The following is a 17,984-nucleotide window of genomic DNA, read 5'->3' on the forward strand; positions in this document are numbered from 1 at the left end:
AACCGTTTGTGTGTCTTCCAGCGAGGTGAAACAGCTCTCCACATGGCAGCCAGGGCAGGCCAGGCAGACGTAGTCCGATACCTGCTCAAGAATGGAGCCAAGGTGGAGACCAAGTCCAAGGTTAGAACACTGAGCCACATTATCAATCACTGTGTCAGAGGAGAAAATAAACGTAACTTTAAGTAAGTAACTTTATCCTTCTCCGCAGGACGACCAGACAGCGTTGCACATCTCCAGTCGGCTGGGGAAAGTCGACATTGTCCAACAGCTGCTGCAGTGCGGCGCATCTGCCAACGCTGCCACAACCTCAGGCTACACCCCCCTTCACCTGGCTGCCCGTGAAGGACACCAAGATGTTGCTGCCATGCTGCTGGAGAATGGAGCCTCACTCTCCTCCTCGACTAAGGTGGGTCGGGTGGTGGATCTTATTTCAATGTATGCAACATATGCAAGTAACGGAGATGAATGTCTGTATTTCTTTCACATGACATTACATACACTCAAACGCAGACATGCATCACAGAACAGACCAACGTCAAGCCATGTATCTCCACTAGAGGGCACCAGTCTCCATTTTCAGTGACCTCCATGATGCTTGTCTTATCATGTTTGTTAGAGTTTGTTACTGCTGAAATATAATACAGAAGCATTCATAGTCTCCAGTTAAGGGACCAATAACCTGCCTATAACCAGCCTAGAGGGCTCAACATGTTATATTCTGTCACATAGTGGAGTCACATCAATTTTACAGTAGTAGTAGTGTTGGTCCAATAATTTAAGACAATTCTTTGTATCTCACGAGGGGCTCTTTTCATTCCTGCAGTCGACCAGGGATGGATAATGTCAATTTATGGTGGAGCTGGTTTCACATATGACTAATTGCATAGATCAAGGTCAAGACAGATATGTAGAGTAGACTTTATAGAGTTAGTTGGTGCAATGTGTGTGGTATGTTGCTTGGGGCTGTCTTTGAAGGTGACCTCTGTCAGTTGAACAGATTAATGAAGGGTAAACCCCATGGTGCCAGTGTTCTCTCTTTCTCTCTCTCTCTCTCTCTCTCACTCTCTTACTCACACACACACACACGCACACACACATGCAGCATCTTTTGGGACATCACCTGAGTCAGCTGTTCAAGGAAATGATGTCACACTAATCTGGGATCAGAGGAATTGGGGAATGGAAACCATGTATTGACCCATTTAGAATGTTTACAAAATAAATGTATCATTAAAGTGCATGCATTGCAAAGCATTTAAAACTAACCTCTAGATCTAGCAGCCCCTCTTCTTTAAAATGATCCGTTACTGTAAAAAACTTTATGAATACTGATCACGCAAATGAGGCCGTGTGTTTCAGAGCGTGGAATGGGAATGTGTGGGAGTCCCACATTCCTCTGGAAAATATGACCTAATATCTTTAAATATCTTCACATATACACAGGAAGGAAGCTAAGATTAACATGATCACATTATACAACAGCCATTTATAGATCTGGAATACATGAGGATAGAAGAGCCTTTGGCTTAGTTTCTCAGGGTATCATGTGTTGTCATATCTAAATTAGTCATGCACAGATAATACTCATTGATAGGTCATCATATATTAGTTAATTATGTGAATTTTACCTCAATTTGAAAACGCTTCACAATATTGGACTTCTGCAACAGATATTTTCATTTTACAATGCCGTTGTCATGTGTCTAATCTTATCCAAAGAAAAAACGTTCATGTAAACATTGTAGCTGACATTTTCAGTTTGAGTGAAAACAAAATCTTTGTTACAGTAAGTTTCAGCTGTGCTTTATTTAACTAAAAAAGCATACTGTATCATTGCATAAAGTTAATCATTGAGATGAGTTCTTTACAACTATGTGAGAAACTATGTAGTTGTGGAGAAGAGCTTGACCCCAGGCCAGCAAGGGCGGATCCTAAAACAACGCAAATATTCACTTCCTGTTTGAACACGCCCCTCTATTCCTCCTCTCTATACTCTCCACACTCTCCATCTTTCCACCGTCTTTCATTTTAATGACGTATCTTGTTTTGTGTTCAACAGAAAGGCTTCAGTCCCCTCCATGTGGCAGCAAAGTACGGCAAGATGGAGGTGGCCAGTCTCCTCCTACAGAAGAGAGCTGCGCCTGATGCTGCTGGAAAGGTGAGATGTCTTTAAAAAAGGAGGAGAGGCCTGGTACACAACACACTTCAGGGAGTCAATCTTAATGTTGACCAACATTTAAGAGTGTTTTCAGATGTTGGAAAACATGAGCTGTCTGAGGAGGGAGGTGCCTGGCACAGAACTCATTCTACATATTTGGCAGGAGATGACAATCCTACACAAAGCGAAAAAAAATTAAGGCAACAAAAGTATAAACTCCAATTTCTACCTAATCTGCGAGGTGTGTCAGGATCAGAGCCATTGTTTGCAATAATCCTTCAATATTCCTGTGAACATAAAAGAGAAACACTTGGAAAAATGTTAGAAACAGCCAATAGGATTATTAGCAGCTGTTTGTAGAAGCTAACCTTATATAACAAAATAAAAAACATGAAGAAGAAATTATTCATAATACTGTGGATTAGGCAGTCAACTTTTTCTGGTGAGGTCTGGCCAACTCATGGCCAAAATCATTCAGATACTGTGACCATTTATCATTCTGCAAGTCTTTATGTCGCCTGCCCTTATCCAACCTGTCTCTAAGAGAGTAAACAGAACCCTTTTGGAGTTGTATTTTCCAAGCTGCAGCTGGACACGGGGGTTGTGGGGGTGGTTGTGTGGAGGAGCAACAGGTTTAGGACTGATCCCAGGACAACACAGCCAACAGATAATTGTCCTGTTGCTAAAACCTTCTGGGTAGATTTGCTTTTATTACCCTGATGACATGCACTCATTCCACCTCTACATGCACCCTTGTACAAGCACATTTGTATACACATGCACACACACACATATTGACACACTTACATAGCATATGCCGACTGGCACTGATTAAAACGTAAGCTAGCAGTGTGTGTGTCTGTGCCACCATCTGAGAGCATTTAACATAATGGCAGTCAGGTATGATAATGAAGCTTCCACAGTGCTTGGTGGTGTCACGGTAAAATCAGTCCTATTGGAATACTGAGTCTAAACACAAAGCAAAATCAGTTTAATCAGTTTATTCCAGTTTAATTCAGTTCAGTTTTATTTATGAATAATTGATTGATTTATGAAACAATTGATAACCAAAGTTATCTCAATGCACTTTTCATATAGAGCAGGTCAAGATTGTCCTTGTAATATTATTTACAGGGACCCAACACAGACACACACATTTTCTTTAGCGATGAGAAGAAAGACAATGACCCATGTGCTTTCCTCACATTTTGAACAAGAAACATTTTGACCCAAAATATGACTCGTCTCCAGGAGAGTTGTAACAACACATCGCAACAGCTCATGAGATTATCAGAACACATTCTGCGCACTGAATCAAGTGTTTGTTAAATACGTGGGACATTCCCGTGGCTCGAGTGAACATTCTGGTGACTCAGTCCTGGTTGCTGAGTCTGAAGAGGACCAAAATAATAACAACATGCTGCTACTGCTGCTGCTAACACTCTTACTCCTCATACTAATGCAAAAAACTTTATTAATTGCCACATCATCACTGTCCAATGAAAACCATCTTTCTCCAAATTTGGGCAACATTTCTTTCCAGTAAAATGAAGGATTAAAGGGAAACTTATTTTACACATCAAAGACTCTTTAGAGGTCTTGAGAGGTGAGGAGACTTTTGTGGCTACAGAGGGAGCTGAGCATAGTCTGATAAATGTTGGATGGTGCTGACGTTTGAAAATTAAAAAAAATCTGGAGGTGTGGCGTTAGAAAGTTGCAAACCAGAACTCTGTAGCCCACTCCTCGCCTCTGCTTGAGGCTAGCAGCCCAGTTTGCTAGCATAACACACCTGAATCTTTGACCGAGCTGTCTGTGGGCTAGCTGCATTGTGGGTCTTGTGGGCGCCAAATTTTTTTCAAGGAAGAAGAATATGGGGAATAAAAAAGACTATATTATATACATATACATATATCTATATTTTTTTGTCCATCATGAGTCCAACATTGTTATAAGGGTGTAATGCCACATCAGTGGAGTACTCCTTTAAACCTCCTAATAAATTCTCCTACCTAAGCTACTTTAAGCTAAATAAGCAATTTAAAAAAACAATTGGGGCAAACTTGTCATTTGGGAGAAACATTTCATAGGCCAGCGAAGACATGCTCATCTCTGTCTCTTTTGATAATTCTCATCCTCACCTAGTGGCTTCTTCGAGATTGGAGCATGAACATGTTGCTCTAAATTGTCTCCTGTACTAAATATCTTCCATTAGTTTAATGTCCATCTCGGTTCATGTCTTTACATCCTGTTGGTTTGGTTCTTTCGTTTTACTTATCGCAGTGTTTGTGCGTGTGTGTGTTCAGTGATCTAACCTAATGTTGTGTTGCATGCTTGTGTGTACGTGCGTGGATGTGTTTGTGTATTTGTGTCTGTGGGTGTTTTAGAGCGGGCTAACTCCACTGCATGTAGCTGCTCACTACGATAATCAGAGAGTGGCACTGCTGCTGCTGGATCAGGGAGCTTCCCCACATGCTGCCGCCAAGGTATCCACACAAACATGCATAAATACACATACTACAATAAATTCACCTGGCTTATGCCCTCAGTGCCATCTCAGACCGTTAACAATGTTCTGTATGTAACGTACATCTGTTCAAGATCTAATGCTCACCCGTTTTCTACCATTCCATCTTGTGTGGGCTTTGACATTGTAAGTGAATGTGCAGCTTTTTGCTAAGCAGAGTCTTTGATATCCTTCGACTAGCCTGAATTATGTTCATACTGCCAGCATGTTGGGTTTGGTGGTTTACTGGATGCTATGTTTTCATATTTCACATAAAACAAAACTTGAGTGCACATATGAGTGGCCTGGTGATGTGTTATACATGTTGTAAATTACTCCAGAGTCTGTCCTACTACCACCCACTTTTGTGAAGTGTGTTCCAGAGCTGTAAATTTTGCATTTTCCCCATAAAAAGCACAAAAAAAGGCCCTTTAGTTGCTACACTTGTTGAAATGTCTGACACAAAGACAGAACTGGCAACCAAAATATGGCTGGACGGTGATGCAAGAGGAGACCAGAACTTGTAAAGCTAATTCATCCTTGCTCACCGTCTTCCCTTTTTGTAACTGGCTCTGTCTCCTGCTAGCTCTCTCTCCCTTAATCTGTATCTGTCTCTATTTATTCCTTTATTTTTCTTGCCTCCCACCCACACTCTTAGTCATTCCTGCCTGGTCCGGGTTCTCTCATTTCCTCCCTCCTCTGAATTGTTTTTCATTTGGCTGGGTGCTAAAGTTGGTGTGCTGGGTCTAATTTAAATGCTTTTTTAAAGGGATGAGTTGTCTGGAAGTGTTTGCACACATGTATGATCACAAAGTTGTGGCATATAGCATGGTGCTTTACATTTCTGTACTCAGACAGGAGGATCTGAAATTATCTTTGCTGGGAGAACAGACAAAATGTTGTTATTATTATTATTATTATTGGTGGTACTATTAGTAGTAGTAGTATTATCTCATCTGTCGGTCAATCCACAGCTGAGATTAGTGTTAAATCCGGTAACATGACTGTAGATTAAGTGTCATAACTACTGGATGATATGTTGATGAAAATTTTATAAATTGGTCATGTTTTTGGTCAAATTGCTGCATCATGTTTTCTGTAGTAATGCCAATGCTGAAACTTCTGACCTCTTTTTTGGCTGATTATTTAGCTTCATATCAGTTTTCTGTCCCGTTATTATATCAAATTTATTGGATATATTGAAAATGACAGCCTGATCTAATCGTAGTGGCCATTCCACTACCTTGTCTATACTACAGTCTATAATGTATGTGAATTCCATTTTGAATGGGATGAAATACATAATAGAAGAAGACACCTAATGAAAACCTTCCCTGTTTTATGCAACACTGACCTTTACTATCCAATTCTCAGTAGAATTAAATAAATTAAAATATACCAGCCATCAAATCCTGAGGAACTAGGAGAACAGCTCAGTCCAACCACCTGACCTGTACATCTCTTTTGCCTCAGAATGGCTACACACCACTCCACATTGCTGCCAAAAAGAACCAAATGGACATTGGGACCACACTGCTAGAGTACGGCGCCGATACCAACGCGGTGACGCGGCAAGGCATTAGCCCCATTCACCTGGCAGCGCAGGAGGGCAGCGTGGACCTGGTGTCCTTACTGCTGGCCAAGAATGCTAACGTCAATGTGTGCAATAAGGTGAAATCACTGACGTAGCTACAGTTCAGTAACAAGTGTGTATTCATTTACACAGACCACACACTCGCACACATGCACAAAGCTAGAATCAACTTAATGGCAATTTTTAGAATGTAGATAAACACTTCTCACTAGCATCATCATTAGTGTACTCATTTTTACCTGGGCACTCTCAACAGAGTACAAAACAGATAGGTCTTGAGGCTTTTCAAACTAGTTTCCAGCACCCTGTTTCAGATAGCAACACATCCCAACAAATGTATTTGTGTATTCACACGCGTTTCTGTGTGTCTTTTCCGCATATTCAGAGCGGACTTACACCACTCCACTTAGCAGCTCAGGAGGACAAGGTTAATGTTGCGGAGGTCCTTCTCAACCACGGGGCTGATGTCAACCCACAGACAAAGGTAAAGCTTTCTCAGATGATGCACACACACATGCTGTAAATACGCACACAGATAACGGTTTTCATATCACATTTTGTAGTTAAGGTTTGACCATGAATCTTTTATTTACACGTATCATTATCTTTGCTATATATACTTATACTTTGTGTTTTTCTCTCTATTTGATACTGTGTAGTTTTAATATATTCATGGCATCGGAAAAATACTCTCACACACCCTCGTTCTTGGGCACACACATAGACATTTGTCCGTAATCATCTCAGGTGCTACATAAATAAAGGATTGATACCTGAGTGGAAAGTGTTGCACCACAAAGCAAACACACACACACACACACACACACATAGATACATGATTATGACCACATACAAGCTCTAATGTTCACACTCATACATATGAGCCCCATAACAAGTGCCATAGCTGATGGTTGGGCTTGCACAAGGTTATGTAGTGTGTGTGTGTGTGTGTGTGTGTGTGTGTGTGTGTGTGTGTGTGTGTCTATTTGTGCTGACAGGACAGTTGTTTACAGCAAATAAGTTATTCACTCACTGATCTCCTCCATTACCATTATGCACTGTACTCATAATTCATAGAGGACATGCAATGTGATGCAGTTTTGAAGTTATATTTAGTATCAGAGATATCATGCTAAGAAGCAGGGGAAAGTTCATATATTTCCATATAAATCATCCCGTTTTTTTGCACAATAATAATAAGATGCACTTGAATACCAGCCAGTTTTTCCAGAAAGTGATATAACAAGATGAAGCCTCCAGTCAGCATGCGTAACTATATCCTCTTTTCATTTACTCGCCCTTTCATCTCTGTGTCTCTTCCTCCATCTACTTTCCTTCATGCAGATGGGTTACACTCCACTGCACGTGGCTTGTCACTATGGCAACGCAAAGATGGCAAACTTCCTGCTGCAGAATAATGCCAGAGTCAATGGCAAAACCAAGGTAGAAAACATGTGTTCACCCACAGACGTGCATGCACCCACCTACACATACACACACTCACATGAACAGCCTTGTATATGGTGTTGTAATATTGTATTATTATTGTGTAGATCTTTCTTTACATCCAAATGGCTACATCCAAATATATTATGATATTTCCTCTCTTTCCCTGACTGCGTTTGTGTGTCTCTGTCTAGAACGGGTACACTCCTCTACACCAGGCTGCTCAGCAGGGCCACACCCACATCATCAACCTGCTGCTTCAGCACGGGGCCTCGGCCAACGAGCTCACCATGGTCAGTGCACACACACTGGCACATACACACTCCAACAGAGCTGAAGCTTGTATGAAATACTGAATGCTCCTTGTGTTTTCTGTGCGCATGCTGTGAATAACTTCCTGTTGGCCTGTCATTGGTCAGAATGGGAGCACTGCCCTATCCATCGCCTGTCGTCTTGGGTACATCTCCGTGGTGGACACTCTGAGGCCAATGACGGATGAAAACCTGACTGCCATGGTGAGACAGAGTCTTCCTGCCAGCAGCATTTTGTATGGTTAAATGCACACAAACTCTATCACATCACCAAATGAATTCCAAACTAATTTGAGTCTTACTTACGAATATTTTCATTTTCAACATGGAAATAGGTTGAATACTAGGAAATTAACACGCTTATCAGTAAAAAGTGGTATTTCATTGTTGTGAGGTTTTTGTTGTACCCTAAAGATATGAGACCATATAACATTTTAGAAGTGAGAAGCACCCTCAGTTGCAAGCACAGTATCTGATTTAGAAAGTTCACCTTGGTGGAACATTCAAGGATTCTCTCACATAAGATTTAAGAGTCAAGTGCCAAAAGGCATTGCAATCAGAAGTTACAAGGCATGTAATGACTACAAATGTGGACAAAGTGAGATATATATAATTTTAGTTATTTGTTGAATTAAGAGGTTTTGATGTTGAGGATTGATTTAGAAAACGGTATGCAGTGAAGGTACTCAGACTAAAACATGTAAAGCCACTAAAGGCTTAAAACTTGGCCAGTCAGCCAGCAGCATAGTGTGAGCGGAGTCAGTGTGTGAATCCTGCAAATCATTGACTAAGTAAGTCAGTCAGTCTCGTGTCACATGTGTGAAGTTATCCTGATTGCAAGAGTGAGAGGGCTTAGATTGGAGCTTAAAGTTTCTCCTCTAATAGCCCAGGTCACTAACAGTGATCTCATCCACACACGTGTCTGGGAGAAAGAGGGGGAAGGGAGAAGGGTGTGGAAGTGGGAAACAAGGGAAGGAATTAGGATGAGGAAGAGGTGACAGGAGTGTAAGGGGGACAGTGAGTGAAGAGACGAAGACAGAGGTCACTGAGAATCCTGCGCAATCAGCAGTGTATTAGTCATACTGGCTTCTACCTACAGTAAAGTAACTTAAAGATCAAGGTTGTTTCCCTACACCTTTGTATGATTGATCTGTTATTCACTGTACAGAGGCCTCTACTTTTGTTTTATGTATCTGTTGAAGCTACATCTGCAGCCTGTGGGGCCTTTGCTGGTCAACTATGTAGGGTAAAATGACCCTCAGAAACACAGTATCATTACTTCTTACTGTGACAAGGGTCAAACACATGGCAAGATTCAGTTTAATGTCCATATTAGGAAATATATGTGAAGGTCACACTTCAGTTGGAATCTAAATGCTAAACATGTGATAAACTGACAACAGTAGTCTCTAAACTATTTCAGGTGATATACCACTTTCAAAATGGTTAATGTTTAAGATATACTTCATGATTTTGTTAAGGGATCCTGTTAGCTCAGTGCTGCTTTTATGAAAATTAGTTGTAAACGGCATTGAGTTTCAAATCAGCCCAGTGAGCTGGCGGGGATTTTTGACATAAGATGCTTTAACAATTTCAGAAATCATACTGTTAAGGCTCAGGTTTAGGATGTCAATTGGGAGTAAATAGCAAAAAGGTAAGACACTGCTTATGTTATGTGACAGTTGAGTATGAACAGTGAACTCAAATGATCATTTGAAATATTGTAAAATAATAATAATATTCTTACTACAATATTATATCTCATATTTTCCATTTGGAACTGGTGTCTGAAATTTGTCCAGATGTGGAAGAAACATAATGCTGTATTGGCAAAATTGGATTGTTCAGTTCTGTTTTTCACACTTACAGAGTGCATCAGAAAAACACAAAATCAATGTCCCAGAGACCATGAATGAATTCCTCGACTTGTCAGACGATGAAGGTATGTGAAGCATGCTAAAAAGTTCTCTGCATTCGCCTCATTTTCATTACTGAGTACTAAAATGAAATGAATTTATAATAGCAAAAAGTTGTTGTGACTTAACAATAAAAAAGTAATATCAGGACTCTGCATGATTTCCATACACTTGACTGTGTGCTATGTGATGTAATTTTCAATAACATGTGCATGTTTCACTGTATGTGTATCCAAATCACACAGTCCGGGCCAATGTGCCAGAAATTCTCAATGAGGAGTCTTTTTCAGATGTTGATGAAGGTATTTGTCACCAGTTTGCCTCCACCGTTCTGTTGTTTTTGTTTATTTTCCTTTAATTTTAACTCACCTGCCTGTTTGAAGAGCTAAACGTCAAGCCTTTGCTATACTACTATTCAGCTTTGCTTTTCATTTTCAATAGAAAGTCTACAGGCAAAATCAGAACACATTCACTCAACAGCCAGGACACGCACACTTCCCACTTATACAGAATACTGTGGTTGTGCACTTTAGTTATTATACAGGTGCTATTAATCAGACAGATAAACTAGTGAATTAAAATGAATTTAAATTAATATGATTCTCATCCAAAAAGCCAATAAGAGGGTTAGATATAGCAGAGATTCTATTTCTGTGAGGTTTCATTTTTGTTTAGTTTACTGTAATTCTTAGCTTATCATCAGACAAAAAAATAAAATCTCATCTATTTTGTCCAAGAAATCAATCAGCAAAAATTAAGTATTTGAACTGTTTTAGCCTTGAATCTGGTCTTGGTTTTCTGGCAGATTTCAGTGCTTTTGCTCACAAATTGACACTGCTGATGTTATTTTCTCTGCAACTTAAAAACACACTTGTTATTTTTAACTGCTTGCACACAATAAGTCTGATACTGCATGATTCTCCTCATCAAAAGCACTTTGTGAAGTGTCATCCTAACTTCATAACCCTGCAATCTCTTTGAAGGAGTTGCTGTAAGAAAATGAAAATAAGGTCAATGTGTCTCACTTTATAATTTAGACAGACTACGAAGAGACGTGCATGTACATTCAATGAAATAATCTTGCTTTATTACATTTAAACCTCAGTAAATTACATAACATTTCTAATATCATAGTTCGCTGGAGGAATAGCTGCTGTAGCACTGCATAGCCAAATAGCACTGCCAAGTTTATGGTACAGTCACATTGTTTCAGGTTGCCCGCTTCAGTCTTCTGTCCTTTGTTTTGGAACCACACAGCAGCAACAGGCCTGTAAAATTGATGAGCTTGTTCATGGGCTGTTGCTTAGGGGACAGTTGGGGCGTGTGGAGTTTCTGTGTCAGGTGATACAGCTAGACTCAACAAGTTACATACACACACATATCAGGTGTATAATAGATGCATTTCTACTGTAGCTGTATAATGAAGATCCTCATTGGCATCTATATGATTCATTGTGTTATCACCACCACGCAGGAATTATAAATAAGAGAATCCACGGCCTCATGTACTCCACATAAACTGTTTATACTGTGTGCATAATTCATCAGCATTGCACTTCTGCAGTGTGGCCTTGATATTCACTTTGCCCAATATTAGCAGCACCACACTTGCTTCAATATAGCTGTTGCATTCAGGCTTACACTCCTTCATTTTTGTAGGATGTTTTTGCTGTGTGTGTATGTGTAAAAGAAGGAAATAGAGGACTTAAAGAGTTTCTACATCTCACTTTAATCCTATATGGGGGGAAGCCAATCCTATTAAGCAGTAGGTTGGTGTTAGTGTGACGGGTCACTCCTGGTCTCTGATGTGTGTGGCCTGCCTGTGCAATCATACTTATCTCCTGCTTTCTATAGAGTACTATAACTACTAATTGCACCATCTTTAGAAAGCAAGTTAACTCCTTGTTGTGCTCTGCTGTCGTCACAGTGTAGAGTATCTCCATAATCCCTATAGCACTGGCCTTAGAGGATATTTTTACTACAGTTACTGAACGTCTTAACTGTCAAACAGATCTTGCATAATTGTTCTAAATTTAAGTATTCTTGTGCAACTGTCATCAGTCATTGTGTGCAACATTTAACAGGAAGAAGAGAGAAATATTGCTTCATTTAAAAAAAAAAAATAAGCAAAATGATTCCTGCTGCTGTTATTTCATCATTATTTTAGCCCCACTCCCTGTTTGAGAAGTAGCCAGGCTCCCTCAGAGACTTCCACCATAGAGGACAAACAGGCAGGAGGAGTGTTCAGTGAGAGTTTCTTCTTCCCTCCGTCACTGTCTCCTCCACTGAGGTTCCCAAGCATTTTCTCGAGTGACCTGTCAGCTGACTCTGCTCCCCAGAGAGGGGTAAACACTTTCAGTGCGGCCCCTGTTTGCTGTGGATGCTGTTGACCGTGCGACGCACCAAGACTTTCCCTCTTCAAATCCAATGAGATGAGCTTTTTTGAGCCGCCTGCAGGATAATTAACGCCCGTGTCAGATGCCTCGGACTTATACTGTTTCTGCTCAGCTATGTGTAGGCCTACTGTTTCTCAACAAGGAGACGCAAATTTTAGCCGAGTTCAGTTTTATTCATTTGCGGAGAAAAGGCGACATGAACGTGCGCACCGGCGACAACGCGCGAGTTGGTCTGAGTGGAGTTAAGTTCCTGGGGTGAAAAGAGGGCAACATTTTCCATCAGCTCCAGAAGCACTGAATGGACAGTCTACGCCTCTCACTGGATTTACTTTGCATCCTGGGAACGTTTTGTAGAGCTCTAGTGAAAATAAAAAGAACTCAGGAAATATAAAAAGAGTTGTGATCAGTATGGCTGCGTTAGACAAAGGTAAGTTAGAGCTTCAGAGGAAGTTTTGAAGGCTGCGATGTAAAATGCTGAAGTTATTTTTCTATTTTTATTTTTGGTTCTCTACCAGTGGATGGTAGAGATGGATACCAATTCACTCAGCCTCTTGATTTCTTATTTATTTTTAACTTGTGTTGTTAAAAATAAGGAGAGGGTCAAAGAGAGAGGAAAAGAGTTTTGATGCGATTACTTTGTAGCCCAGAAGATGCTTTAAATATTAAATATTGTGTATCTTGGGTGGGGTGTGTGTGGTGGGGTATAAGGTTAAATGGGACGGTGACACATTATTACAGCAGCCGTTGTTTTCCAGCTGCGTGAAGTCAGACAGACGCAGCTAGAAAAACACAGGAAGTTAGGTGATCAATTTTCCATCAGAATAAAAGCAAAGGCTAACAGCCTATGCCTTTTGTAATCCGTACTGTCATGTTAGTTCATTTTTTTCTTCTTGAGTGGAAAGCTGAAGTTTTGGAAATCGATGGCCAAAGTGGTTACACATGGTGTATTATTCTGTATCGTTTTTTTCGAAAAAGGTGCATGGGAAGCTCTATAGAATAGCTCTGACCAATGTCACTGGGAAAAAAACACAAAATGTGGACACTTTATTCAGCAGTTAATACCACACACTGTTTGTTATTTGTCATCCCTCATATACAAAATGTTCACAGCATTGTATTTGGGGTCATTCTGGGACTAGGAAATTAAGATGTAAAAGAACAAACAGAGAGAATGAATATGAGTGTAACTATGACTACAATAATTCCCTTAAATTAAACTTTCTAGTGAATATTTAGCTGCCCAATATCACCGTTTTGCTTTAGTGGAGTTGATAGGGTCACGTGGTTCCTGGAGCGATGAATAGATGGCTGTTTTTTTGCCATGCATGGTGTTTGACATCGAAACACTTTCGCAGATGGTTTTATTTTGAAAGGTGACACCGGAAATGCCTCTTTTTAAAGTCACGTAACTTGACACTGGTGCTGGTGTCTGATCGGAGTGCGGCAGTATTGAAGGTAGGGGGGAGGGGCTGCGGTGAAGGAGCAGAGTGTTGCAGGCAGGACAGAGCCGGACATGAGGGAGAAGGGGAAGCACTGTAGCCGCTCCGCCGGCTTCGTTGACCGGCGTGTCATCGTCCACCGGTCCGCTGATCGAGGTGCGGTGCGGTTCTACACTTTGTGCTTATTCTCTGCTTATTGTACTCGGGCTTTGGTAGCTGTTAAACCTTCTGTGCGTTCGGTCTTTGAGTGTGTGAAAGGAGCTGCGTTTGGTTTTCCAGGAGAGCTCCAGATCTAGGCTGTACGCAAAGTGTCTTTGCTGCTGCCTCTGATGGCATCTTCTCTAAAATGTTTACTGTCTTACCTCTAAAACAATTAAGCATCAGTGCTGCTCTGTGGTCCAGCTTAATGTTCTGTCACAGCCAAATAATTAGACGTAAAGAAAAGTTGCAGTGGCCTATGCAGTTGTAGTGAGGTAGCCCATCTTTAAGGACAGAGTGATAAATGATCCAAGGCCTCCTCTAAGTACCATAATCAAATAAGTGAGAGACATGATGTCGGCAGTGAGGGCTTGTTTTTCTTCCTGAGGTGCCGCATCGCCTGTCTTGCCCGGATTGGGGATTTTGAAGTTAACAGCAGGATTTATGATTCCCCCCCCCACCAGGTGAGGATGCGATGACAGGGGACACCGACAAATACCTGCGGCCTCAGGACCTCAAAGAGTTGGGGGATGATTCTCTCCCTCAGGAGGGGTACATGGGTTTCAGCATAGGAGCCCGCTCTGCCAGGTAAGCACCTGTCATTTTTATTAAATCCACTGATGTACTCTGGTGCAGTGCTGTCAACTATTTGGTCCCAATTTGTCCTGAGAATATTGTGGCCAGATTATGTTTATCTGCCAACAGTAATTGAAGTGTCTGACATCATATTTGCCATTGATGTTGTGGTTGCTCGCCCTATGCAGACATGTATGATACAATATTGTATGCAGTTTTCTTAGATTGTATAGTCCTCCAACACACACACATACTCAGACACAAATACACACCGACGCACACTCAAAAACAGAATAATGGAAATCGCCAGAGAAAGCAGCTGGAAAGTTGCCAACTAATGATTCTACCTGACAAAATGATTCAGCGTTTTGTGTGGCCTCATTCAAACCCAGTCAAAGGTTACAAATGGCTCGTAGTGTAACACAAGAGATACGAGCTGTGTCTTTGATAACTCTGATAAGTGAACAGCTGCACATCAGGATCCGGCACAGGCCTAACCACAGTTTCAAATAGTGGACAAAGTATATAGTGGAAAACTGGCAGGCTCCAGTGAAAACACATGACAAATGTTGTGCCGCCCCAGAGTGTACTGTAGCCACTCTAACAGATGACAGATGCAGTGTGATGGTTGGATTGATAAAAACAACTACACTAACTGTGACAGGAAGCTGCTTACATCAGCGGGACACAGCAAACAAAAGGAAACACTGAATCAAATGGAGAGATTCCATTTAAACAAGCTTGTTTGATGAGCCTCATGTTTTGAGGGAAGTTGGAAAGAGATTTAATAGTTAAATAATTTATGTTAAGGTGGGTGACCACATTTGAGTGTTTGAATTTTCAGTTGCTTGCTCAAACTTTGTTTACTGTTAACAGTTTATTTGTATGCCTGGAATAAAAAGGGCACTAAATATTTAGTTGTTATTATTATTGTTGTTGTTGTTATTTTTGCTATTATATAACTTATTACTAATAATTTTGCTAATATCACCATCTGCTATAAAGTAGAGCTGCAAATACTGAAACTGTTCCTATTATACCTTTGTTATTGCATATGCAGTAGAACAGTTTGTAAGCTGAAATAGATTTTGAAATTGGTTTATCTTTGCAGAGCTGTGAATGTAATGTTGTGAAAAACTGTATTTTATTGATCAGTGAATGTATGATGCTGAGCAAGTTCTTTTCTTTTCCTTACCTTTCTGTTTATGACATCGACATTGCATGGTTTGCATTTCGACTGGGCTGCATACACACAAGCAGACACACTTATGAAAACCCAGAAACACTTGTGCCTAGTCTTAGTGTACAACCATGCAAAAAGCACAGCATCAATGTCATATGGGAAAAAAAGACACATCATGCTTGAATGTCTTTAAAATGCTTTGCGTTTTACTCTTCTATTTTGTTCTTTTCCTTGTTTTCCCGAACCCTGTCCCTCATTCTAGCCCTAGACTCAGGTAAGAGAAGAGTAGTAGTTGTAGTAGTATTAGGCAACATTAGCTGTGAATGGTGTCCTTCCCTTGTGACCACTGAATTACTGTTTAACTCCAACCCTACACCTGTAAAACTGCTAACCCAAACCACAAGTCATCCATTGTACATTGATGTCTTACAGTGTTGCTGTTATTTCTTTATGTGGTAGCAGATTTGTCACTTTGTTGCTGTGAAGTGGTGTATTTTGAGATTGCTCCATTTTAGCTAATCACCATTCACCTTATTTCCTCATCTGTCTAAGAAAATCATCATATCTGCAAAATGAAAATGTATTTATTTTTTGATGCAGGTGTGGAAAAGAGGCAATCATGCTGGAAATTAGAAAATAAAGCTGCACTTTGTGGGGGTTTTTTTTGCAGAGTTTGAGTTGTCTGGACAAATCCCCTATGTTTTTGATGTGGCTTGTGTGGCACTTATAATTTTGTAGTGCCACTGAGTGTAACTTCCAGGGATCAAACAGTTTATTCATTATCCATCCCTTTTTATCCACCCTTTTGACATGTTAGTAATTAGAGACGTCCCAGCTCTACTCAGGATGATTCTGGATGTTAAATCATGGTTTACAGAGATGGAAACTTTACAAGTTTACAAGGAATTTTGGTCCAGCATTGAGAAAATCCCCCATATAACTCAAGGACAGACACTCAGTCACATACATAGATGCATTCATGCACAAACGCTCACATGGTTTCCACACTGATGCCTTCCTAAAACATAGGACCATTTGTCTATACATTGGGGATGCAGGACAGAAAATACGAGACACAAAAAGAACAAGTCGTTTGGATTATGGGCACTGTAGGTTACAGCTAGGCGGACTGATTGATCAACCATAAAATGAATGGAGTGGTGCGCAAAGAGGAGAGAAGGTGACAGAGGAGGACGGTGTAAGAAGAGAGCAGCAAGGTAGAGAAAAAAGCGGAAAAAGTCTTCCACTGAGTGAACTGTAGGGTAAACATAGTATGTAGAGAGAGGAAGAGATGATGGTAGGTGCCATGACATGCAGAAATAGATGAGGGAAACAGAGAAGGAAATGGAAAAGCACAGATGTGTAGGGAGGAGAGGAGGATGGATGGAATGAGAAAGAGGATGAAACTGAATAACAAACAGAGTCCGGCTGAGAGCAGAGGGGGGATGGGGGTAGGGAGCGGGGGAGCTGCGGTGCTGCTATGCCAGCAAGTCCATTCAGGCCATGTGGAGTTGCTTGGTAACTTTGATGGTGGGGTAGGCAGGCCGTGCTGAATAGAGGGCTTCTCTCTGTGCTGAATAGGGTGCCCACTCAAACATGCTGAGCTCTGCACTTTCTCCCCCTCGCTCACCCGTGCTCCCCCCTCGCACTCGCACAATACACACGTACAGTATACTCTTCGACAAAATTGAGGCACAGAGTTGTCGGCTTTGTCACTGGGATTGTATCTTTTTGCAAACCCCTGATAGCGGTACAAACACATACAAAAATATATACGTCATTTAGGTGCCGACACACACAAGTGCACCTATGTTTAAGTGAAGGTGTAGTGACTGTGCATTCCCACAAACGTTTTGGCTCTTCTGTCTCTGATCAAATCCCCATAGCAAAAGGAAAGGAATCTACAGCACCGCATTGAGCCTGAGAGGCTGCAAAAACAGGCACACATCACCCCACACACAGCCATAAAGCAGACTGCAGCAAGACAGATAGAAAAGACCAGTGTCTCTTTTGTATTTAGCTGCTCTGAAACAGGTCTAGGTCCGCTGCTAATCTTAGATTAAAGCAATGTCTGTTTGAAGTGAAACACTTTTGAGTAAACGTTATTTCTGTTACTGTCAGTACAAGATCTGTCTCTCACCTGCCAGCCAGGTGCATATACGTTCAATATACTAATATGTCATATTTCATCATGTAGACACACTTAGTTATGTCCGTGTTCCTGATGCAAACCAGCCACACCTTCATATAGAAATTATCACAAC

The 17,984-nt window shown here is 40.9% G+C and overlaps 1 protein-coding gene across 22 annotated transcripts in view; it reads left to right on the forward strand.

Annotated features, from left to right (window-relative positions):
* The window catches only part of LOC119916979 (ankyrin-3-like), a 128,600-nt gene that overhangs the window by 79,390 nt on the left and 31,226 nt on the right, over nucleotides 1-17,984 (forward strand). For 14 of the 22 annotated variants that reach the window (XM_038737005.1, XM_038737004.1, XM_038737003.1 and 11 more), the window contains exons 13-25: nucleotides 22-120; nucleotides 209-406; nucleotides 2,060-2,158; nucleotides 4,543-4,641; nucleotides 6,135-6,332; nucleotides 6,641-6,739; nucleotides 7,600-7,698; nucleotides 7,896-7,994; nucleotides 8,121-8,216; nucleotides 9,882-9,954; nucleotides 10,174-10,230; nucleotides 14,426-14,549; nucleotides 15,983-15,994. In XM_038737005.1, the coding sequence (XP_038592933.1) occupies nucleotides 22-120; nucleotides 209-406; nucleotides 2,060-2,158; nucleotides 4,543-4,641; nucleotides 6,135-6,332; nucleotides 6,641-6,739; nucleotides 7,600-7,698; nucleotides 7,896-7,994; nucleotides 8,121-8,216; nucleotides 9,882-9,954; nucleotides 10,174-10,230; nucleotides 14,426-14,549; nucleotides 15,983-15,994 (1,352 nt within the window). The other 8 variants (XM_038736989.1, XM_038736996.1, XM_038737001.1 and 5 more) reach the window with 6 other exon arrangements.

This window comes from Micropterus salmoides, unplaced genomic scaffold, assembly GCF_014851395.1.
Source record: "Micropterus salmoides isolate LMB-PRFRI ecotype aquatic unplaced genomic scaffold, ASM1485139v1 Ms_hic_scaffold_22, whole genome shotgun sequence".
Classification (NCBI taxonomy): domain Eukaryota; kingdom Metazoa; phylum Chordata; class Actinopteri; order Centrarchiformes; family Centrarchidae; genus Micropterus; species Micropterus salmoides.